This window comes from Mesoplodon bidens, assembly GCF_964165515.1.
Source record: "Mesoplodon bidens genome assembly, chromosome: 2".
NCBI lineage: Eukaryota > Metazoa > Chordata > Mammalia > Artiodactyla > Ziphiidae > Mesoplodon > Mesoplodon bidens.
The window spans coordinates 165,765,418-165,790,737 of record NC_138177.1 but is presented as its reverse complement, the minus strand read 5'-3'; the positions used below and the strand labels follow the sequence as shown (position 1 = coordinate 165,790,737).

Here is a 25,320-nt window from a genome sequence, read left to right as displayed (position 1 = left end):
TACATGGCCAGGCCATACATACCCGACTTGGACTGTGTGGAAGTGGGGCCCAGAAATCTCTGCTCAACAAGTGGTTGCAATGAACCACCAAGTTCAGGCACTGTGGGACTAGAGGCTCTCCATGGCTTCCCCACCTCCGGGCGGGGGAAATAAACGGTCATTGTAACACTACCATCAGACTTTAAGTGGCACTTCATACACTGTAAAGCCCTTTGATTATGGTCATCCTGCTCAACACACTACAGCCTGAAGACGTAGGCAGGCTAAGGATGCTTGTTCCCTTGCTAAACTTAGGGGCTCAGAGTAGTGAAGCGACTTGCCAGACGGCCCCCAGCCCAGGAGCAGCAGAACTGGGCCTAGAGCTTGTTCCCTGACAGCAGTGGATGGGGCCTCCCTGGGGATTCAGCTTGGAGGTTCTGCCCCCTCTTAGGTGCTGGCTGCTTGGCCTGCTCCTAAACAGCTCTACCTAGAAACCAGCTGGGGAGTGTCCAGGCCCAGGGGATGCTGAGGGAGTGGGGAAGAGGACCTGAGGGTCCCTGAGACAGAACCCTCCAAAGCCCCCAGTACCTGGGCCGCACCTGGAAGCAGGGCACCTTTGCTCCAGGGCAAAGGCCTGAGGCCACTCAGCTTGGGGCAGCCTTCAGCTCTACTGTCTGGAAAATGGGGCACTCACACCCATGCCCAGAGCTCTAGAAAGGGCCTGACTGGGGCTAGACAGGAAGGGGAGATGCCAAACACCGGCCCCAGTCCCCGGGGCTGCCAGGACACAGCCGTCCGGGAGACAGGGCAGGGCTCCGGTGACGGACAGCAGTGCATTCTCAGCCCTGGGCTACCTAAACTTACTCCTGGCCTGAGGAAATTCATGGGTCCCTAAAGTGCACCACCTGGGCCAGTGGGGCAGGTATAGAGGGCAAGGTCCTCCTTTCTGGCCTGGTACCACTGTCCCTGGGACTAGAGAAGCAGAGTAGCATACTGGTAAGCGTTTGGACTCTGGACTCAGACTGTGTAGATGTGAATCCCAGTGACATCATTTATCAGCTAATATGACCTTGGGCGAGTTCCTTAATCTCTCAGTGCCTCAGTTTCCTCACCTGGAAAACTGGGGGAAATTACCATGCTAAGCTCACGGAGTTTCTGTGCAGGTTAGATGAGACAATACATATTCCGACAGGAAGCACTCAGTGAACACCAGCGATCACCACCAACGCTGCCACCGTCCTGGGGAGGTGTGGCCGTGGCCCAAGGTGGCTGCACTGAGGTATCCACTCTTGTAACCACGCCCTGCTGCTCCCCAGTAGTGCCAACCTGAACCCCAACACCCAGATCCTCTGGGGAGGGCTTCGTCTCTGGCACTGACTGATTTTGCAGACATCAGTGAGTGTGACTCCTGTCAGAACCCCGGGAGGATGACAGGCTAAGCACTGCAATCCCTGTTACAGATGGGGCAACAGGCTGGTCTGGTAACCCTGGGCAAGAAGAGACAGGACAGACACCAGCCTGCTCAGGTCAGGCTGCTGCTCCACCAGCCTCACAAGGAGCTGACGAGGGCGGCAGGGAAGGAAGAGGGAGAGGAAGCCCAGGCTGTCTGCAGCCGACCACCACCGTCTGTCACTTCTTTCAGGTGCGGCTTCCTGAGGGGCTGGCGGGGAAGTGGGAGTGTGTGTGCGAGCGTGCACGCATGTCCTTGTGTTTTCCTGTGCGGGCAGCTGCTCTCTGAGGGCTCCAGCTAGGAGGGGGGTGTAGGCGTTTTCACAACACAACGTGAGTGTGCACATACACGTATCTGTTTCCTGAGGAAGCCGACGGGGAGGAAGGGTGTGTGCAAACATATACGGCCTTGCCACATGCAGACCCTGCATTAGGGGGTGTCTGTCCTTGTTAGACCTGGAAGGAAAGCACTAACTACTCTGCCACTTTGCAGCTGTCAAAGGTGAGGCCCAGAGAGGTACAGTCGCTTGCCTAAGCTCACACAGTAAGGAAGTGGCCAACCCAAACCAACCCACTTTACTTGTCACTTTCTGGAGGTTTTAGAGGCAAGGTCCCCTTCTACAATTGCTGCCCCCGAACTCTGCACAAATTAAACTCTAACTTAAAACACAGCTAACATGAAAGCCGAAACGCCCCTCAGAGACTAAATGGTCTATGAAGGGTTAACTGAGGCACAAAGAGGATAAGTAATCTAACAAGGTCACACCACAATCCATCAGGGTCAGAGCATATGACCTGGTAAGGCCAAGAGCTCAGGCCCTGGAGTCAGACAGACCTGGCTTCTAATTTTGGTTCTATCATATTCTAGCGAGTTATCTAACTTCTTTGAGCCTGATTCCTCCTTTGTAAAGTCAGAATAATAAGCACCTCCTAAGGTGGTCATGAGGATGAAAGGAGATAATCCGTGGCCAGTGCCCATCATGATGTCTGCACACAGCAAGCAGGAATGGACATTTGCTATCTTATTACTACCATTAGCGGGTGGATGTGGGATTCACTCTGGACCTGAATTCGGATCTGCGTCTTGTGTGCACGTGGGTGTGGTCCCTGCCCCCTCACCACAGTGACGGCATCATTGAGCAGGGACTCCCCGAAGACAAGGATGTGCAGCAGCTCATTGATGTGAATCTCCTCGAAGACGGCCAGCACGGCCACGGGGTCCACGGCTGAAATGATGCTGCCGAAGAGCAGGTTTTCCAGGAGGCCGATGTTGTTGATCTGCTCGCCGCCCACCAGGCACACGGCGTACATGAGGCCGCCCAGGAAGAAGGCATTCCACAGCGTGCCCACCACAGCGAAGATCAGGATGGTGCCCAGGTTCTCTGTGAACTGCCGCAGCGGCAGGAAGTAGCCCGCATCCAGGATGATAGGGGGCAGCAGGAAGAGGAAGAAGACGTCTGACTGCAGGAAGGGGGGCGTCTCGCCCACGCCCTTGATCAGGCCCCCCACCAGCAGCCCCACCACGATCAGCAGGCAGCTCTCTGGGACAATGCTCGAGATGGTGGGGATCACGTGGAAACCTGCAGAGGGAGAGAGAATGGGAGGCGTGGGCTTGCGGGGATCGAGGAGAACAGAAGGCTGGGGGTGGGGGTGGGGACGAGGAGGGGAGCTGGTGAGAGGGGCACAGGCTTGGCTTCAGAAGGCCGCTTCGTTAACTTCCTGAGCCTCAGCTTCCTCGCCTGTAAAACAGAGCTGATGATACCAGCCTCAGAGGGTTGCTGTATAAACTAAGTGATGATGCTGTTAAAGTGCTTTTTGCAAAGGATATACAGATGCTATCTCTGTCACTGTCATAAAGTAGTAGAAAGAAGCAGCTCTGTATGCCTCCAGAAAGCGGAAATTATACACTGATTACTGAGGCTCCAAGTACCTCCAAGTTCCCTGACCACCCTGTCTGCCCAGGTCAGTGTAGGAGTTCTTTTCTGGTGCCTTCTCCTCTCACAACTTCTATCTGCAATCCTAAGGGCATTACCTACACCTGAACCCAAGTCACTTTCCAGGCACAAGTTCAGGGAGACAGATGTGAGCTCAAGACCAGGCCTAACAATCCAACAACTCTGTCTGAGCGAAGACAGCCAGTTCCTCATCATGGAGGTATTTAAGCAAAAGGCAGACAATGGTTGGTGGGGAAGTGACACAGGAGATAGGAAGAAGCACAGAGGAGTCAAAGAGTATCAGTGCAGGGAGGAGCCTGGGGAATCATACCGCCGGGGGCCTGCAAACGTGCAGAACGCACGCAGCAACTTCCAATCCCAGACTCGCATGCTTTCCTGCTGAGCCCAGAGAGCTGCTCAGGAAGCCGACAGCAATACATCATTTTTGCATGTGAGACAAAACCTGTTTGCCACCCTGTTTCTAGCCCAATTCCACCCACTTTAAAGACAGGGCAACTGAAGCTCAGAAAGGGGAAGGGACTTGCCCAAGGTCACAGGGCAAATCAGTAGCAGAACCAGGACAGAACCCAGGTCTGACTCAGAAGCTCCCATCAAATTCCACAGTTCTTTAAGTAAACCTCTCCTTCCTCCCCATTAAGGCATGAAATGCCCCTCTGCTTGAGACCCATCAACTATCTCCCCAAGCCAGGTCCTGACCAGCAGTAGCAGCAGGCCACTCTCTGCAGCGGGCCCCTTTGGTTCCAAACCCAGAGCTGGGAGGTAGCAAAAATCCTTCAGAGAGGGCACCTCTCAATGCTATGGGTTTGGCTATGGGTTTTTGGTTTGTTTGGGGTGAGGAGGTGGGTGGAGAAGACCTGGGCATCTAGCTGCACATCGTGCACATAACCCCCAAGGTCCTCTTGGTTAAGAGGGTCTGCTTGACACTTTGCTCAAGGTGAAAGCTCTTGCTCTCCTCCCCTCCTTAGCCTGTAAGCTCTGTGCAGGCAGATTCCATATCTGTTTATGATTATATCTCCAGGGCTGGGGACACAGTAGGCACTCAACAAGTATCTACTGATCTGAAAATGCAAAGGGCTTGGCCAGGGCCCACATGATTCCCGATAACCTGTTTGGCCAGGTCTCTGCTCTCTTCATCCCTGAGATCCTTGGGAAGGAAGAGGAACGTCCCTCCCCACGCCCAAAGCCCTCCTGCTCTCAGGTACTGATCTGGGTGGTGCCAGTACAGCTACAATTCAAGACTCAGTACACTATCTGGCCCAGAACCTTGTCACAGCGCCAAGCACCCAGGAGATACTCAAAACATGTTGGAAAAAACGCATCACCATCCTAGGCCAGGAGACTTGAAAACAGACCTGACCAAAAGTCACCTCTTAGCTAAAAAGGCGCCCCCCCTGCCGTCCCCTGTCTTTGAGCACCCTTCAGTAACCCTCAGTGTTCACCCGGCTGGTACACTGGGAAGGGTAGGTCAGGTTGAGTCGGAGTCTCCCTTGATCACTTGCTAAAAGGTTAAAGTCCAAACTTTCAGCACTGCCTCCATCATCTGGTCTTGTTCATGCCCCATGCTCCCCGCTCCCCACTGTCAATTTTTTTTTTTTTTTTTTTTGGCCACGCTGTGCAGCTTGCGGGATCTTAGTTCCCTGACCAGGGATCGAACCTGGGCCCACAGCAGTGAAAGCACCGAGTCCTAACCACTGGACTGCCAGGGAAGTCCCCCCACTGTTTATTCTTATGTTTCAACCTTGACAAATTCCTTGCAAATGAGCTACATCCTCTTTTGCCTGCAGAACTTTGCATAGTCTAGTTTGCCTCTCCAGAACACCATTCCTGTACCTCTACCCCCCCACCACGTGTGGCTGACACCATATCCTTGGGGAGACAGGATGTGAGTTTGGGGAAGCCAAACCCAGCCAGCTGGCCTCCATACCCCTCCCCCCCCCCCCCGGGAGCTGGGCACCAACGGCTGCCTCAAGAGGAGGCAGAGTCTAAAGAGCCAGCCCAGGGCGGGTGGAGGACAGCTTCCACCTCCACCCAGCATGTTAGGCTTTGAAACTGTCTCACCGCCCTCTCTGCCATCAACCAATCCACAGAGCTTTCCTGGCCCCAGGAAGTGCCAGGCAGTGCACGGAGACCCAGAGACAAATAAGCCACAGCCCCTGGGTGGGGGTGGGGGGTTGGGTGTGTGTGTGTGTGTGTGTGTATTTGTGTGAAACAAGCCAAGAACAATAACATAAAGAATGTTCTTTACTCCTAAAGGTGCATCAGGAGCCAGGCCCTGAGCAGGGAGCATGGCACATGTCACCTCTTTAGTCCTCACAACAGCCCTGTGGGATAGGTATTGTCCCCATTTTGCAGAAGAGAAAGCTGGGGCTCTGGCAAAATTCAGTAGCCTCCCCAGAGTCTAATGGAGGAGTTTGACTCTAGCTCAGAGCATCTTACTTTCTTCAAATAAGCCAGCCCCCAGGGTACCTGGGGCTGGAGCCCTGCTCCCGGAGCAGATCCTCCCAGGTCTTCCTGTGTTGGCCCTGCCTCTCAGGGAGCAGAAGGAACTCCGGCCCCGGCCCCGAAGGCAAGGGAATGGGGTGGGGGGTGGGGCGGGTGGGGGGGCAGGCCCAAGCTGGGGAGGAAGGTCTGGGATCGCAGCTTCAGGGGGAGGGGGTAGATTCTGTCATCAGCACGGTGGAAGGGGGCCTGAGGGCCTGTTCTGGGGTGTCCCTCTCCCAAGGTCCTGACTCCACCCTGTGGAGTCCCCAACCTGTACCCCTGAAGAGTCCCCTCAAAGTGCAGGAAGCTTGCTGACACTGAGTGAGGTGAAAGGGGGACAGTTGGGTTCCTGGTCCCCTCACAAAGGCCCAGCACTGAGGCAAGACCCCAAGATGCCAAGAAATGAGGCAAAACTTCCAAGGCTCGAACTTGTGGCAGTGGTGGTGTCACCATGATGGAATCGGGGGTGGGGCAGAGGCAATTAGAATCAGATCCAGCTCCGTGAGAGGTGAAACAGACCTTGGAGATCATCCAAATCCCCCATTACACAGTTGGGGAAACTGAGACTCAAAGAGAAGCGGTGACCTGTCAGTGGTCACGACCAGTCCCACCACGAGAACCTGTGAAGCTCCAAGTCCAGTGATCGCTCAAGCCACACGGCCTCCTTCAGGAGCACCCAGGCCTCCCAGAGCAAGGACAGGAGGAGAAGGTGTGGAATTCAACATCTCCGCCATGGGGCAAACCTGCAGACACAGGTTGGGGCTGGCCTCCCTTTGATGTGAAGAGGCTGGGGGAGGGGAGAGGTGTTTCTCACTCTGTCTCTTGTAGGTGGCAGTTGGGCAAGTGGGGGCACTGTGGGAACACACACACGCGCACATACATACATACTCACACACACTCTCTCTCTGACACACACACTCGCTTTCTTACACACACACATGCACACAATCATCCATACTCTTGCTCTCTCTGACACACATACTCTGACAAACACACACTCACCCACCCTCTTCTCCTTCTTACACAGACACACGCACATACTCTCTGACAGACACACGTAAACGGAACAGGCACTGGACTAAACGTCAGATTGATGAGGGGCTCCTGGTCCTCTGCAGCCTCTCTGCTCCCCACCATGAGAATATTTTATTTACAGCTCCTCAGACTGTCCCCATCTGCTGAGACTGGCACAGTGGAGCAGGCAGGCGAGGCTGTCCCACGTCACCCTTGGTTGCCGGGGTGACCAGACACCCCAGTCCCACTTCCCGAATCTTTCCCCTGCCCTGGCGGTCAGAGGAGAGTGCCGGGAAGAGGAGCCTCCTTGGCCCACCAGGGCCGGGTCACCAGGGACCCAGGGGCACGCGATGGGCTCTGCCGCCGTAGTTCCATGCCTGAGGACTGCTCTGGGGCTGCAACTCGGCCAGGTCCCAAGGGGTTCCTGGTTGCACAACAATTCCATTTCTTTAACTCCCTCTTCAACTGCCCCAGCAACCAGTCTCAACTATAGTAATGAAAGGTAATACCTCCCAAGGAAAGCCTGGCACTCCATAGTTTACAGCAGTGTGCTGACACGTCTAACTTACTTGCACCTCACCAAGCTCTGGGAAGTCACAATTACCATCCCCTCATTTTAGAGATGAGGAAACTGAGGCACAGAAAGGTGAAGCAACTTGCTCGAAGTCAAGCGGCTGGTAACTGATTCAAATCCAGACAGTCTGGCTCCAGTCTGTGTTCTTAGCCACTCCCTACATCATCCCTGGTTCTATGGTTATTTGTTTCTAAGGGGAGCGTCAGAACCCAGGACTGAGGGGCCCCAAAGTGGTTGCCAGGGTGCCAGAGGTGTTTCTTTCCAGGAGCTCTTCTCCAGGGAAGTCGCGCCACTGCTCCTCTTCCACTCTAGAGGCCGAGGAAAGACCTTGGGGAATCTTTCCCATCTTTTAAGCCCGCCGCCTCACTCCCCAGTTAACTCAGCCAGAAGGGGTCAGTCTTCTCCTAAACTCCTAGGGTAGGAGGAGGGAATTGTCAGATTGCTCAGCCCCTGCCTGCCTGGTCTGTATTCAGCTCCGGTCTCCACTGGGGCCGGAGGGTTCTTTGGGGTAGGAGGGACTCTTGATTGTTCTTGAGTCAGATTCCTCTCAGTATTGATTCTTCCCACCATCAACGTCAGCTCTGAGGACCAGGGAGAAAGATAAACCAGATGCAGCTGGCGGCGCCTCAGTAGGTTTGCAGCCAGACCGGCAGAGACGAAGATGTGTGGCACTCGCCACTCTGCCCTTGGTTCCATTCAGGGTGTAGCCACTGACTAGCTTGGTGGTCTTGAGCAAGTTACATCCCCTAACCTCAGTTTCCCCATCTGTGTAAAAGCCTATTTCAGAAGGTTTCTGGAGCACAAGAGGACATAATCAGGGCAAAGAATGCCAAACAATGCTGGCACTCAATGCTAGCAAAAAAGTGGTGACTGCTATTATTATTACAATCTTCAAAACCCAGGTATAACATGAATCACTCTACATTATCATGACCTGCTGGTGCACACTTGTCCATCACTTGGGTGTTGAGCTCCCTAAGGGTAGGAACTTTCTAGAGTCAGCTGGGTCTCCAGCTGCCAGCATAGAGTAGGCATACTAACTATTTGTGAATTGAGATAAAACTGACTTTCAGATGTGAAGTGTGGGAAAAGGGAAGGGGGCTCTGAAATTTCAAGAGTAGGTGATGCTCCCAGAGCAGGACCATCTGAATTGGGCTTTGAAGTTTACCAGAGAGAGAAGCAGGAAAAAAGGCATTCTAGGGTCTGTATTCTTTAAAGACCCCAGCATAAGTACCCTGCACGTAGCAAATGGATGTATGGGTAATGAGTGAATGAAAAACAAGGAAAGAAAAAGACAAATAGGAAGGCTTGACTTCACCAAGCCTTTGCCAATATCCAAATATGAGTGTTGCTGAAAAGATTAAATGAGATGGTGTATGTAAAACACTTAGCACAATACCTGTTACATTTCTCTTTGAGTCTTGGTCTCTCCTCTGTCACTGGGGTGATGACTGACCTGGTCACCCAGTGACCAGGGTGGCTGAGATCATTTATTTAGAGCTCCTGGCCCACAGGAGTCACCCAATGAGCAACAATTTAAAAAAAATGTAAACCAACAGTGCCCACTCAGTAAGACTATATTTGATCATGATCCACTTTAAGATACAATCTCCAGCACAGAGAAGGAGAAAAACACTTACTGGACACTTAGAGTGTCTGATGCAAGGCTTTTACATATCTCCTCTCATTTCATCTCATATCCTGACCCCCATCTGACAGATGAAGAAACTGAGGCTCAGAGAGGTGAAGTGACTTGCCCAAGGCTACCAAGCTGGGAAGTGGCAGAGTCAGAATTAGAACCCAGGTCTCCTAATTGCCAGTTCTTTGTGCCAGGCTGCATCAATGAAAACTAAACCTGTGAGCATCAACAGGAAGAGAATTCAAGTCTGCAATATGCCTCCCCTGCAAAACAGCCAAAAATAAATCTGTTCCAAGTACCTGGAGAAGAACTGTTCCCCATGCTCGTGGAGTCAGTCTCTCTCTGTGCCTTTTCCCATCATTCTTCCAAGTGGTGCCTCTATCTCTTGCCTGTTTCAATCCACATCTCAGGGAGACAGGGTCCCACCCTCTGGGAACATCGAGCCTGGGTGGGAAATTAGCTAATAAGCTAGCTGAGAACACAACAACATACGCTGGGCCACCTGAGGCATGGGGAAAAAAGGACTAGGCCAGGGGGTCAAAACCTGGGTTTGAGGCCCAGCTCTGCCCTTTAGTAACCAGGAGGCTTGGGCAAATCATTACACCACAGACGACCTCAGTTTCCTCAGGTGTAGACAAGTGAAAATCAAGGGACTGGATACAGAAGCACCTGTACATTGTGACGTGGCAGACAAACTTCAGAGATGATTGATAAAGGAGAGGTAAGGGCAGAAATGCCACATGGGCCGGAGGGCAGGGGGTGGACAAGGAGACTCGAAAGCAATAAGCAGAGTGATGCTGTGACTGCCGGGCCCTCTCGGAGACCTGGCAGGAGAAGCTGTGATCAGGATTCCAGGTTCGTTAACGCTTAGCACTTAACCTCCCATCCCTATCAACCCCTGTCCTCCAGTTGCTAGAAGTCCCCAAACCCCATCTCTGTGTACACAGAGGGAAATCCTTCACCTTGAACTTCTACCCACCTTTCAAAACCCAGTGCAGGGTTTTTCCCTCCTCTGGGAAGCCTTCCCTGAACCCCCAGGCTGAGTCAGGAGCTCCTGCAAACTGAGGAGTGAGAGCTCTGTAGCTGGTGTGCTAGTCGACTTGGCAGCCCAGCACACGGGGCTGGCACTAATCTTGTCGAATGGATCTGAGGTGGCTTTCCAAATATCCTGAGCCCCATGAAAATAATGCTCAGGATGAGTGGGTTAAGGGAATGATGGAAGCTTCCTAAAGGACGTGGAATTGAAGTTGGGTCTGGAGGGCAGGGGGCTGATGGGGCAACAGTGAACAAATGTACAGAGAGGGCGTCTCAAAAGCCTTCCAAGGACCCTGAGGCCTCCAGCCAGCCTGGAAATGAGACTGGAAGCGAGGAAGGTGCTGGAGCACAGCTGGAGGAGGCAGGCATGCAAGGACCCAAGTCAAGGGGCCCGAGCTGATGCTGCGGGCCTCCGAGGGGCCCCTGACCTTCAGGCCTGGCCCTTGAGCCAGGTTCTATTCCTGCCCTGCCTTTCACTCCCACCAGACTTCTCCCTGGGTCTCAAGACCCATTTCAGTACCCCCTACTCCCCCTCACCTCACCCTGAGCTGGAACAGCAACTCTAGGTACCTAGTCCAGCCTCCCCAGTCACCCAAGCTCTCCATGAACATTTGCTGAATGAATTTCACTCCCGCAGATTCTCCCCACCCCCCCACAGGATAGATGCTGGATGCAGAGTCCCCATGCGGTGAGGCGGAGGATGACTCACAGAGGGGCGGGGAGGTAGGGACACGGACAGGGACAGGCAGTAAACAGCCTGTGTGTGTTGACAAGATACAGAGATCCAGCAGGCAAGGGCAGGCAGCAGAGGTCTCCGCGCAGCCAGAAAGGGCAGCAGCTCAGGGGGGTGGGTAGGACCTCAGGCTCCAAAGACTCGTGGCTGGTTTGGGTCCCTGGCAGGGGACCTTGTGATACACACTGGTTTCTTTTGATTTTTTTCAAAATGGAAATATATTACTTTGGTGATTTAAATGAAATCACGGTCATTTAAAACTTTTTTCCAAAAGAATATAAGTTCATTAAGTCGAAGGAGAATAATCCGCCAGTGATTCTCCTTTTCCTATACCCATTCTACAACCCCCTAACCCCCGAAACAGATTGATATATAAACTTCGAAGCTTTTCTGTATCTGTAAGTTGAAAATTTTTGTGTAAATAGTGTATGCTACACACTGTGCTGTGACTGCTTCTATGGGGCAGAGACTGCGCTAAACACTTCACTGCAGCATCTTGTTCAATTCTCTCAACAACCCTACTGCAGTAGGTACTATTATTGTCCCCATTTTAAGGTGGGTAAAGAGAAGGTCAGAGGAATGACCACTTACGTGCCCCAAGGTCAGAAAGCCAGGGTTACAGAGCAGTGTTTCAGACCCAGGCTGACCCCACGCCCCCAGCCCCCCAGCCCTGCCCCCTGTGAAGCAACCTCACTGTATGTACGGCCTTGTCTGTGCCATCACATATTGGATGGTCCCTCCACGATGGCATTAGGCTGAAGCCTGCTTCCTTATACTCTGAGATCCTCCACTAAGAGTTCCAGGGAGGCCTCACCTCTGTGGCTGGCAGTGAGACTAGAGGGCCTCGGCTTCTGCTTTCTCCTGACTCTGTGGTACCACTGGTATCAGAAAAATCTAAATCACATCCCTCTCAAAGGAGGCCTTGCTGGGCTCCCCAGATTTCAACCACAGAGTGTGGAGGAGAGGAAAGCACAGAATGCTTGAGCTGGAAAAGAAGCCGGCATCAGTCTGGTTTCAAGCCACCATCCCCTTCCTTTGCTGGTGCCCCAGGTACGCCACTCCCGAGCTCGGGCTCTGCCCTGCCCAGCCCCAGCCCCAGCCCCAGCCCCAGCCCTGTCGTGACTCCTGCCAGACTGCTCTCAGGACCTACAGACAGCAGCAGGAGCGCCAAGCACCAGTCTGCCCCACGCCTGGGGTGGGGAAGAAACAAGAGGTTCAATAATAGAGGTTCTATTTCCAGAAACCTTAGAGCCCTGGGAAAGCTGGGTTTTGCTTTTCCTTTTGGTGGGGGTGGTGTGTAGTCTGCAAAATCCAAATTTAAGAGAAAACTGAAATTGAGTATACCAAATACTTGCTGTTCTTAATGTCCCAGCTGAAAGTCACTTAACTTAGAAGCACAACAATGAACTAAATTCATTAGATATAACTTGAACTTGCTCACGAGATCATCGTACTCAGATAGAGAGAGGTGGAGTACAGAGAGGTGGCCGTAGGAAAGCAACACAAAGAGAAATTCTACCATTTCCAGGACAACAGCTGTGCAGAAAGCAAGTCCTGGCGCCCCATTTTCAGCTGCCGCAGAGGAGGGAGGGGAGAGCTGCAGAGAGAGAACAGGACTTAGGTGGTGCTGGCTGGGCGGGGAAGAGGGAACAGCGCCCTGCGGAGGCATCCAGGGCCCCTTCTACCCCTCCCAGCTCAACTGGCTACAGAGTCTACACTGTGCTTCACAGCGTCTGGGGGTGGTGATGAAGAAGGGGTGCCTGGCACCCCTCAACTAGGTTTTGGTGACCACTCAGAGAGGCCAGAAAGACACTGATGAAAGAAAATGACTCTCAGAGGACAGAGCTTGGAGCGAGCCTGAGAAGATGGGGAGGCTTCCGGTGGGATGGGCGTGGGGTGACCCTGAGGCTGGTGTGTCTGGGTGTGCACAGGGTGGACCTGCAGAGTGGCAAGGTCCCCACCCCCAAACCTGCTCCTCCTCCCACGGTCCCCATCTCCCCAGCATCACTCAGTTGCTCAGGCCCCAAACCCTGGAATCATCCTGACTCCTTTCTTTCTCTCACAACCCATAACCCAATCCAGTGGCAAACACCGGATCTGGCTCCACTCACTCCCTTCTGGAGCTACTGGCCTCCTTGCTTTTCCCTGGACGCAAATATGATTCCACCCCAGGGCCTTTGCATTTGCTGGCTCCTCTGCCTGAAACATTCTACACTGAATACGTGGACATGGATGGCAGATTCCCTCCCTTCTTACGGGTCCCTCCTCAGGGAGGCCTTCCTGTACCCTCCTATCCGCTTACCCTGCTTTATCATCCTTAAGAGCACTTATCACTTCCTGTCTGTATGTGCTCACTGATGGTTCCCCTGACCCAGAATGCGAACCCCATCAAGGCAGACTGTCCCAATCGCTGTTGTGTCCCTCGCACCTAGAGTTGTGCCTGGCACACAGTAGGCTTGCAATCAGTATTTGCTTAATGGATGGTCGTCTCCTGCCTCAGTGACCTAACAAGGTTGTTGTGAGGACCACATGAGACCCAGACATGGGAGTACTGAGCAGACCGAAAGAGTCTGCTCACACCGTGTGGCTGGCCATCTCCCGTCCAGATTGCTCAAGGGCAGGGACCCTGTCTTACTCACCGCTGACTTTCCAGCACTTAGCACAGAGCCTGGCACAGGGCAAGGGTAAAACTTGTTTGTTGAGTCTGCATGACTATTTGAGGGCAGAATTCCTGTGCTAATTTAACCTAATCTCCAGTGTTTGGTACTAAGCTTGTGTGCATTACACACTAGCTGAACTGGCCTGAGCCTGAAGGAAGGGCTGGGGTTAGGGAGACACGGGGAAGGCCTTCCAGGCAAAGCCCCAGCATCCAGAAAGGCAGGACAGGCGGAACGAGTGTGGTGTAGGCAGAGGACTTCTACTGGGTGTAAATGACAGTGAAGGCTGAAGAGGAAACCATTACTCAGATGGTCATACAGCAGCCTTTCCTCTGGTCCTCACTAAAACCCAAGGCAGTAGACAACAGATGAGGAAACAGAAGTTCAGAGAGATCCAGACATGCACCCAAGATCACGGGTAATAGCAGAGCCAGGTCACAAAGCTGAGACCACTGACCCAGTCCAGTGCTCACCCAGGGCCAGACTGTGAAAGGCCTTAAGTAGCCTGGAGAGAGAATTCTGGGTCAACCTGGTGAACCAGGCAGGACTGCTGGAGGGCTCTGACAGAGGTGGCGGAAAAGTCCTGCCTGCAAGCACCCTGGGGAGGGAGTCAGGGAGAGGGTGCTGCCCCCAGGCTCAGCACCCTGGGGTGGGGCAGAGCTCTCCAACTGCCTAGCCATCAAGTCTAGGATCCAGGGGCAGCCGGCACTGCTTCCTGCAGATTCCAGCAGGTGGAGAAGCCCAGCCTCCATCTCACCTCCAAATGCCTGCAGAGACCAGGAAGCAACATTGGGAGAGGAAAAGGGCCTGAGCCAAGCCCAGGGTGGGGATCAGGAGATCCGGATTCCAGTCTAGATCCTGCCACCACCTCACTAGGTGCTTTGAACAAGCCCTTGCCTTTCTCTGGCCTCAGTTTCCCCATCCTCAGAGGCATGTTGAGAGCCTTTCCAGCTCTGACATCTGACCGATGAGCCCTGCTCATGGACAAAGCTGGGGCTCTGTAATACCGTCTCTGTCCGTGCCAACAAGCATGACGTCTGGGCCCAGAAGAGTCTTCATGCAGAGCAAGACTGCACAAGCAGCATGGGGCAGTGTACAGAGTCCTGGTCTGCCGACAAGGGAGTTGGCTTCTGTTCCAAACTTGAACTTCTCTGTGATCTCTGGCAAATCATGGTACTGCCCTGAACCCCACTTCCTTCCCCTCTAGCATGGGGATAAAGCAATACCGTGGCACAGGGTGGCTGTGAGAAAGAGGAGGGAATGGAGGCAAAAAGACTGAGAGGAAAATAAAACAAACACCCAGAGAGCTGCGGCAATCACCGTGACGACTCCGCTTTCAAGGAAGATGCGGAGGGAGAAGGACACATCTTGGAGGGAGGGGTGGGATGGCAAGGGGCCTCTCTGCTCCTGGGGAGCAGGGCATGTCTGCCCTCCAGGGCTCAGCCTATTGTGTGGCCCAGCGTGGCTGCCACCTGACTTGGGATCCACAAGAGCACAGCAGGAATATGGTGACACCAGAGGTGCTGGGCCCTCCGCGGGAGTAGAGACTCACTCTGAAGCCTCGGCCCAGCCAGGCAGCCAGGCCCTAGTGAGAGGAGGAGCCCCGGTCAGGCGGCAGTCTGCGCTAGAGGCAGCTTCTCTTGGGGGCCCGGCAGCCAGCTCTCTGGGGGACTGAGGTAGAGGGGCTGGTCCCGGGCTTGTAGGAGGGCTGGGCCAGGGGAGGCAGTCCAGGTGCAGGCTGGGAGCGAGACGGCTGGGAAGGGAGACGCTGAAAAAACACACCGGGGTGTCGCCTCAGAATTCTGTCCCAAGTTTCAACTCAAACTCAGTTACCAGAGGAGGCACGAGGCTGGTCTTGAGAACCCAGCAGCCTGGTTTCCTGGCTCTGCCACCTACTAGCAGGCACTCAACCACTGAGTCTCCATTTCTTCATCTGAAAAGTGGGGCTCACAATCATTTCTGTGTCAAAGGGCTGTCCTGAGGGTCCGAGGAGATGATGTATCTGGAGCAAAGGGCTGCCAAAGAAAGTGCTCAGCAAAGGGCATGGTCCCATCGCTGTCTCCCCAATCCCAGGCCAGAGGGGACCCGCTGGCACCAGAGCACGGCTGCCAGGGAAGCAGCTGTCAGGAGACCGGGGCACCTTCTGAGGCAGCCCCTCCGAAGCAGAGCTTGGTGCCCTGTCCCTGTCGTCACTGGTTCCAGGCTGAGTCTGGCTGGCAGGAGTTTCTAGAGGTGCTGAGAGAAGACAGAGGGGACGCTGAAGAGAGGCAGAGGCCCCACTGAACCTGCTTCTCGTCCCCTATAAGACCTGTAAAACCTTCTCCCAGGGTACCTGAGTACAGATCTTGAGAGCTGTGGGTGCGGCTGGGGCCCTGCGGATGCAGGTTCCCTGAATCCTCGGCAGCAGAGTCCCTGCGGTTAAGCTGCAGGAGCTTCCCCCTAAGCAGGTGCCCGAGGCACTCATCTCGGGTCTGCCCTGAAAGTCTCCACACACCTCTCCTGAAAACAGCTCAGTTGGCCGAGCGTCGCAAAGCTTTGGGGGGGGGGGGGCGGGGAGGCGGACACAGAGGGAGCGTTGGCGGGCCTCTCCCTGCCTCCTCTCTCTGTCCACAGTGGACAGTTTGCCACCTCAGGCCTCTGGGAGCCAGGAGATATGGGGAGTGGATGGGAGAGCTGAGCATGCTCAGAGGAGGCTGCCCTTTAGAGGACACTGCAGAGATGAGGACACAGCCGGCTGCAGGCCTTGGTCCTGGTGCCAGGAAGGCCTGGGGCTCCAGAAACATCAAAGGGAAGTTGGACCTCTCCTGGCAAAGGAGATGGGCAGCAAAAAGCCACAGGAGGTTAGAAGAGGCAGGGCCTCCCCAGACCATTTCAATCTGACCCCTCCATTTCACAGATGCAAAGAATGAAGCCCAGAGACAGGCAGGGACTTGGCCAAGGTCACACTGCAAAGTGGTGGCAGAGCCAGGATTCACACCCAGGACTCAATATGCCAAAGCCAGTCCTCACTTGGAACACAATACCACCCCTCATACTACTCCCACCTTTTTTCAAAGAACCACCTCTTTTCTAGCACTTCACTGTGATGCTTTGTACACATTAACTGCATGGTTCTCCTGAAAGTTCTCTGATACAGGTATTGTCATCCTCATTCTGCAGCTAAGAAAACGGAGGCAGAGAGAGGTGAAGGGACTTAACCCAGGCCCTACAGCTGGTCTTTTTGACTCCAGAGCCACGGCTCAGCTAGGCTGCCTCCATCTCTGAGCCCTGGCTTTCTGTCCTGCTGGCTGGGAGCAGAAGCCTCAGTTTACTTCCAGCTCTGTCACTCCCTTGCTGTGTGACCTTGGAGGTAAGCCACCCACCCACTCTAAACCTCTGATTCCCTTTAGGTAACCCCTAGCAGTACCCACGTGCCCTGGTTCTGCGTGTGCTTTGCTTGAAGGAGAACCAGGAGCTATCTGGTACCCTAGTGAAGAGGAATGGAACGCTTGCAGAGGCACCTCCCAGGCCTGGGTCGGGCCTGTGTGCACTGCCTCAAGGGGCACAGCGTAGCCCTCCAGCTGCCCGCCAGCACAGGAAGGGAGAATCACACCAAGCCCTGTGCTTTCTCATTTTGCCTTAGTAACGCCATGAGATAGGCAGGGTTTCCATTTTCTGAGGAGAAACTGAGGCTCTCAGAGCCTGAAGAACTTGCCCAGATGGCACACAGCAAGCAACACAACTTGCTTGCTGTATTTGATCCCAGGACCACCTGATCCCCAAAGACAAGCTCTGCCCTCTAGCCAGGCTGCTCAGTAGGAAACGACCTGTAACAGCTTCCTACTGTCTATCACTCTCGTCCTCAGGGCACAGGTTCCAGAGTCTGGCTCAGATTGTGCGGGGAGAGCCTGGCTGGAGGCTGGGAGCCCATCAGTGAAGAGCCAGGCATGGAGGGGCAAGGTCCCAGGCAGGCTGAGAGGCTGCCCACCTGCCTACTTGCCTGCCACCAGCCTGCCCCATAGAAGGCAGTGCCCTGTGCCCAGGAAGGAGTAAAGAAAGTCACCATGAACACCTGCTTCCCCCTGGGCAGGGGCCATCGTATGATCCTTCACATGGTACAGAAGTGGGGATACCTGTGGCAGCAGAAGCCGGGAAAGTAGCCCCTGCAGGGCAGGACACGGAGGGCCTGGAACTCCGGCTGGAGCCCCGATTCTAATCAGCTAGCTCAGTGGCCCAGCTTCTGCTTGAGATGGGGATGTTAATGATGACAGCCTCACTGAGGGCTCCTTAGTCCTCACAACTACCCAGTGAGGGAGGCCCTATCACACCCACATCACAGATGAGGAACCTGAGGCTCAGAGACGCTAGGTTACTTGCCCAAGGCCTCCTAGCCGGTAAGTGGCAGGGCCAAACAGGACTCCAGCCCAGGAAGCTGACTCCAGAGCTGACAGGTGCTCATCCTCCAGGGTGTTTCTCAGCCAGGTTCCTCATCTGAGCCACAGAGAAAATGATCTGGATACCATTTTCTCAATTCTCTGAAGGACGGACCTAACTAGAACTGTCTCAGAATGTTCAAAGGACCAGGCTGGGGGCCTCAGTATGGAATAACTATTGTTGTTATCAGTGGAAAGGGAAGAACCCTGTCCCTGAATGCCAGTCCCCACACTGTCCTAACTATGGGCCTCGGGTTTGCTCCCCTGTGAGCGGAGGGGACCAGGGAACCTCAAATGGGTCTTTCACTCTGACTTCCCAGGATTCAAGGTCACTCAGTTCTTCCACTTTCTGGTGCGTGTGACCCTGGGTAAGCTAGTTAACCTCTCCAGACCACAGGGTCCTCATTTATAAATGGGGACACTTCCACCCACCTCACAGGGTCAGGTGAGCCCCATTGTGTGGATGAAGGCAAAGGGCCTGTGAGGTAAGGCTCAAGCACCAGGTGGTGATGCCTCCTATTCTTTGAGCAGGACTCCTGTGATGTCACCATTCACCGCCTCTAGAACACGTGTCACTCCACAACCTCACCCTGAAAGCAGATACCAGGGCTCAGAGCCCCTCCCCAAGTCCCACCCTGGACCAACACGGCACTCCCAGGCGGGGCCTTGCCAGCTCCCTGATATTCACTGCCCTGGTGCTTTCATAATGAGCTGTGGCTCCTAGACGGATGGGAGCCAGAGCACAGGAGCCATTTCTGCTGCTGTGTGCCTGGCACCACGTGCGGTGGCTAAACACCGAGGAAAGTGGGGCCCTCCTGGGCTGGTACCGTGCAAATCTTATCATGCCAAATTCTTCCTGGGAAGGGGCTGGCTAGTGAGGCAAAGGCCCAGCCCATGCTGGTCAGGGTTTTGTTTCCGGATTCTTGACCTCAGCCTAGGCTGTAATCTCACAGGCCTGGAAAACCGCCCTCTACCCTCTCGTAGAATTTGTGAGGGTGAAGCCTCAGGAGACCTGAACACTGAGCTGGAAGCTGTCTGAGCGACTACTCAGATCCAGGCCTTTGTCTACCTGAGGACAGGGACAGCAGTGCTAACTTGGTTTCTTAGGAGGAGGAAGTGAGCTCCATGGGGCTGGGGGACTCACACAGCCCCAGGTTTGGGGGTCCTAGACCAGGGCTGCATCTCCTATCCACCCAAGTCCCATCCAAGTCCCCGCTCCTGTGCCCCACCTCCCTGCTTCTCTGCTTTCTTGGACCAGGGGAGGGTGGGGACAGATAAGTGCCTGGAAGTTCTAGTCCCCAGTGGCCTCAGTCAGGAACCAGGGGGAGAGCACCCTTCCTGCCTAGCAGGGAGTCCCCACAGATAGGAGATGGACCGGTTAGAGCCAAGCTCTGGTCCAGAGAGAGTGGGAACGGTGGGGAGGGGGGTGGCGGCAGCAGGCGGGGGTGAAGTGGGGTGCCCTGTGAAGTTGTAGCTCCTACGCCTCCCTTGGTTCAGATCTGGTTCCATCACTTGCTGGCTCTGTGACCTTTCCCGGGCCACCGTTTCCTCACGTTTAAGATGGTGGGCTGAGTTAGCTTCTCAGAGGCCTCCTCTAGCTCTGACAGCCCCTGATTTTACATAATAGCCAGCTCACATGCATCACTTTCCATTTTGCTTTGTACTTTCGCATACTTCGTCTCATTTAAGCCTCATGGCATGCTTCAGAGGCAAGTATGGGTTCTCCTAGGTTAAAGATGAAAAAACCAAAGCTCAGGGCATTTAAGCCCAAGAACACATCCAGATAGGGCGCAACAGAGCCAGAACTTGCACCCTGGGCTCCACATTGAGGAAAGCTGAAGGCAGTCCAGTCAGGCCAGGGTGAAAGGCCTGAGAGACCGGTTCAGGAGCTCACTTAGCCTGTCTCTCTCAAAGCTGCTCCACTGACACAGAGAAGGGGACTCTTTTAAAAGATCAGATTTAATGACAAAAGTAAGTTGCAAAAGATTACGGACAGCATGATTATTATTGTGAAATTGTTTTTTATTAAAAAGAACTTCATACAACTGTAGGGAAAAGTCCAGGCAGACACACTGAACTGTGAAGACTGATAAGCTCTGAGGAGCAGCTGGGGTGAAAGGTATGATTTGCATTTTTTTCTTTAAATACTTATGTAGTGTTTGTTGGTTGTTGTTGTTTTTTTTTTTTTTTCCTTTTTACAAACGACAACAAAAATCTGGGGGGAATTTTCTGGGCAGCAGCTCTAAGTCAAAACTCAGCATTAAACATGTTACTGTAATTGATTATCTCACTTAATTTTCACAAAAACCCTATGGAGGATAAGAATATTCATAGCAGCTTTATTCATAATTGTCAAAAAAGGAAACCAACCCAAATGCCCACCAACAGGAGAATGAACCAACTGCAGCTTACTCACACGAGGCGATGCCGCAAAGCTACGGAAAAAACAAACCTCTGGGACATGCAAAGATAAAGGGAAACCTCCCAGAAATGCTGAGCAAAAGAAGCCAGACACAAGGGTACCTGTGTCTGACTGCAGGTATATGGAGTTGAAGAACAGGTACAACCAAGTGACAATGACAGAAGACAAAACGGTGGTTCCCACAGGGGAGAGTGGGGATACAGACTGGGAAGGGCAGAGGGGACTTTGGGGAGGTACACAGATGTCCTTTATCTACATCTGGACGTGAACATTTGTAAATAATCAGTGAGCCATAAGTACACTTTAAGATCAGCGTACTCTATGGCATGTATGTATGTTATTCCTCGATTAAATGAACAGAGGGAAAATGGTTTAAAAAAAACATGCAGGCGAGGGACTTCCCTGGTGGCACAGTGGTTAAGAATCTGCCTGCCAATGCAGGGGACATGGGTTCGAGCCCTGGTCCGGGAAGATCCCACATGCCGCACAGCAACTAAGCCCGTGCGCCACAACTACTGAGCCTGCGCTCTAGAGCCAGTGAGCCACAACTACTGAAGCCCATGAGCCTAGAGCCCGTGCTCTGCAACAAGAGAAGCCACTGCAATAAGAAGCCCGTGCGCTGCAACGAAGAGTAGCCCCCGCTCGCTGCAACTAGAGAAACCCTGCGCACAGCAACGAAGACCTAACGCAGCCAATAAATAAATAAATAAATAAAAGAAAATTTAAAACAACAACAGCATGCAGGCGAGAATTATTTCCAGATAAAAATGATGCTGATAGGTCAGGTACTCAGCCCAAGGTTATACAGCTGGCAGGTAGTAGAGCTGGGATTCAAAGCCAGGTTTGTTAGATTCTGAAGACCTTAAGCTGCCAGGCTATACTGACCCCTGACTGCCCTGAAGGATGCCCTGAACCTCCCAGTGGGTCCCTGTGTCACTACAAAGGCAGCCTTGCCCCTGGGTTCAAGACCGTCTAAGACCATCTGGCTCTTCACTGTTACCACTGTGGTTCAGTCACCTGCTCACACCAAGTGGATGCAGCCTGGCTCCCCGGAAGGCTCGGCACACTGAGGGCTGCGGTTTAACCAGCGATGCCAAACAGGAGCAGAGGCCACACCCACAGCTAAAGTCTTGGGCCCACTGGAAGCTGGGATGCGAGGAGTGCCCTGTGCCAGGAGGGGGTGCCTGGTACACACCCACTCACCATAATAGGCCCTGGCCCACAGTGATGGAATTTCAGATGTGTAAGGATAGCTAAGCAGCACTGCTGGGCCCGGGCTTGGCTCTGATACCCAGCCCAGCGCTCCAGCCGCGAGGCTTCACTGCCTCACATTCTCCCATTAGGACCTCAGCTCCTGTTGACCCAGAAAAGCCAGACCCTGCCAGTCAATCTCACCCTTCTTCCCCACCAGGGACCAGGAACAGGGGAGCTCTGAGGAACTTGGCTTCCCCAGAGCCACCACATTCTGCTTTAAATTTCCAGCCTGCCCAGGCTCCCCTCCCCCTCCAAAGGGAGCCACCTCCTGCTGCTTGGCATGGATCTCTCTCTCCCGCTATATCCTCTCCACTCTCTCCCCAACTCCTACACAATCCTTGTCCCAAATCATTTCCTGCAGCTTCCCATCTGATCAGTTTCTTAAGAAGCATAATTATCCAGGGAGGGAGGAGGTGGAAAATTCCCAGAGCCAAGAACACTGGGGAAAAGTTCATCCAGTTCATTCTCCACCTGCCAGGAAAGCCTCTGTCCTAAACACAAGCCAGTCAGTCACGGTCACACCTCCCTCCTAAACCTCCGCAGTTCCCACCACTACACTACAGTCCTCGCTGCTCTGCAGTGAATCAGAAGCCTTTCTGATCTGGCCCAACTTCGGTGCGGGCCTCATCACCACTACATTCTAAGTGACGGCGCCAGAACTGAGACCGTCTGCCACCAGGGCCCACGCTGCATGGTGCCGCCTCCCTGTGTCACTTCAGCCTGCCTTGTATTTAAGCTGTTTACATGTCTATCTCCCACACAGCCCTGCCATTGCGTAGTAGGTGCTCAGAGGCAAGCTGAGGAGGAGGTGGGACGCCCAGGGCCAGCAGCCTCACGCCTGCAGAAGGGCCAGAGGACTGTTCCAGAGGAACAGTGCAGGAGGGAAGGAGGGAAGGGCCACTCACTCCGTCACAGAAGAGCTCCGGACCAGGAGCTGAAGACCTGCACTCGCCCAGCTCTGCCACCGCCCCCCTGTGGCCTGTGGGCAAGTCATTTCCTCTCTGGCCTTCTGCTTCCTCCTCTGCAAGATGAGGAGGCCTCGCCGCTGCTCGGGGCCCTGCACGGCGCTGTCACGGAACCTCCACATCTCTGCCCGTCAGTCACCACACAGCTGCAAGGACAGGAGCCGGGATTCGAGTCCAGGCCTTTTAACCCCCGACGCCCTTATCTTTTTCCATTACACCTCCTGGACTCCTAACTCCGTCTCTAGCATCCCTCCCAACAATCAAGTCCAATTCTCTGATTCCAGGCCTGCCCTTTCTGGGCCTGATAACTCCCCAGGCCACGTGGGACCGTAAGGTTCAGGGGGTAGGAGGCATGTCAGGGCCCTGGCGCTTGGCGGCGCCACGCCTCCCACATGACAGGTCTGGTGACATCCTGCCTGGAGGTGCTGGGGCTGGGCAGGGGAGGGGGCAGGAGTCCAGCAAAGCCTGGCACCTCACTCAGCCCCTCCCCTCGCCACGTGCTCTCGCCCCCTCCTGCTCCGCTCCCTAGGCACTCCTCCCTGGGCACGGCTCTCCATCCCGCCCCTGGCCTGGCCAGAGGTGCCTGCCGGGAAGCTTTGCTCTTGTTGCTCTCACAGACCTTGCTGAGTAGCCCTGGGCCAGGGCCCTGCTTTGCTTGGCTCGCTGTGGCCCAAAGCCAGAGCCGACCCTGGGAGCCGTCTCTTGACCCCTCGGCTGCTCTGCACATCCCTCCCCAGCTCAGTGGCACTGCACGCACCTAGCATCCAATCCGATGCCTAACCCAAGGCCCACGGGCCAAGCAGGGTCTGGCCCCCGCCTTCCTCTCTGTCCTCACACCGCGCCTCCCTCTTATTCCACCCCAGCTTCCTCAAAGACGCTCTCCACAGGGGCCCTGATCTTTGAAATGTGGGTGCCTTCTTGCCATTGGCTCAGCTCAAAACCAGCTCCTTAGAGAGGTCTTCGCTGACCATCCAAGGTAGCACATCTTTCTCATATTTATTTTCTTCCGGACACTTATCACTGCCTGACGTTGTGTCCACCGTGCAACACCCCACACTGGCCTGTGAGCCCCCTGACATCTGGAGCCTCCTCATCTTGCTCCCGGCTGTGTCCTCAGCACCCAGAAGACTGTCTGATGTGGGCCGGGGCCGGGGCCGGTGGTGGTGAGGCGTGTGTTACGTATTAGACTAGGTGGCCAGGGAGCCCTCTCTGAAGAGACGGCATCTGACCCAGAGCATGAATAAGGCAGACGGCCTGTGGCCATCTCCAGGCAGTTTTCCAGGTTGGGGAAAGCAAGCGCCGCGGCCCTGCGGAAGGGGAAGAGGTCTGGCAAGGCTTTGTGTGTTTGAGGAACCCAAGAAGGTTGGTGGGAGTGGTGGGGAAAGAGCAGCAGGGAGTGAAGGAGAGAGAGGAATAGGCCACACCTCTCCTGGATTTTATCCCAGTTCATCAGGAAGCAACTGAAAGGTTTTAGCAGGGGAACACCACATTGTGAGTCACGTTTCTAAACGACCCCACTGGCCGCTCTGTGGAGAGCTGATTACAGGCAGAGGGGAGTGGGGCCAGGAGGCCACTGGAGGCATCCGGGTTAGAGATGCTTGTGGCTTAGATAGGGAGAGCAGAGGTGGAAATGGAGGGAAGAGGAAAGCGTTCGATCCGTGGAGCCATCTGTCCACTGGCCTGAGAGGCCTGGCCGACTCTATATCCCTCTGGCTGGAGTTCTAGGCGCCTGGGAATCCAGCCCAGCCCACCTACCCAATCTTATTTCTCAGTAAACCCCAGCCCAGACTTTCCCCCCAGCTGGCTGGGCCTCCTCTCAGCTGCCCAGTCACACCTGCAGCAGGTGCTGCAACCCTCACTTGACCTGCCACCTGCCCTCCCCTTATGAGGGTCTAGTGAAGGCACCTGCACAAAGGCCCCTGCTCCCTGCTCATTCCAGCCACATTTCTCCCCTCTGAAGTCCTCCTGGGCTTTGAGACAGTGGCACATCAAGCACTTAATTATTCCCTCTTCCACTTTCCCGAGGTAGCTGTAAGCTGGATAAAGGCAAATACCATGACTCGCACCCTTCGGGGTTGTCGTGACACTCAGGCAGTGATGCGCCGTGTGGAGCCCTCAGTACAAGGCCAGGCACTCGGTAGGTCTCACTCAATGGTAGCTTCCTCCTTATCGCCTGCATATGAGGACTCCCATCCCTGGTGCCCACTGTCCCACATGGAAGCTCGGCTCCTCTGCCCAGCCAGGCACGTGGGTTAAGTACGTTTGGGGGTGAGTGAGGTGGAGGGGATGCAGAATGCCCCAACGGCTTTCAAAAGCAAAAGTCAATGGCTCTGCCTTATCTATGCTCTGCATTATCCACATCTCATCTTTCTCCAGCTCCTCCCTCCGTGTGAAATGAGCAAACTCCTGCTTAACCTTCAAGCTCTGGGAAGCCTTCCCGATCCGCCTCCCACCCAACTCCTCCCGTGCACCCACAGTCCTGTGGGCCCCTACTGTGGCACTTCACAGCACATGGCAAGTGCCAGTTTCCATGTCAGCCGCTCCCATGAGGTTGGGATTATATTTATTCATCTTTCCATCTTCAGCACAGCATTTATCACGCACACATCAGTGTTTACTGAGTGTGCGTCTCCCCGTCTTCCACCTGAAGGCCAAACTCAGACACTTCAACTCACAGTCTCATTTTATGCCCACCCCATTCCTGGTGACATTCAGCCCTACCCCAATGTCCTCCGGCCCCCTTACCTAAAA

The 25,320-nt window shown here is 54.3% G+C and overlaps 1 protein-coding gene across 3 annotated transcripts in view; it reads right to left on the bottom strand.

Annotated features, from left to right (window-relative positions):
• SLC9A1 (solute carrier family 9 member A1) overlaps positions 1–25,320 on the bottom strand; it is a 50,157-nt gene that overhangs the window by 10,437 nt on the left and 14,400 nt on the right. For all 3 annotated transcript variants that reach the window (XM_081225628.1, XM_081225630.1, XM_081225629.1), the window contains one exon: positions 2,548–3,008. In XM_081225628.1, coding sequence (XP_081081754.1) covers positions 2,548–3,008 — 461 coding nt within the window. The remainder of the gene's footprint in view (positions 1–2,547; positions 3,009–25,320) is intronic.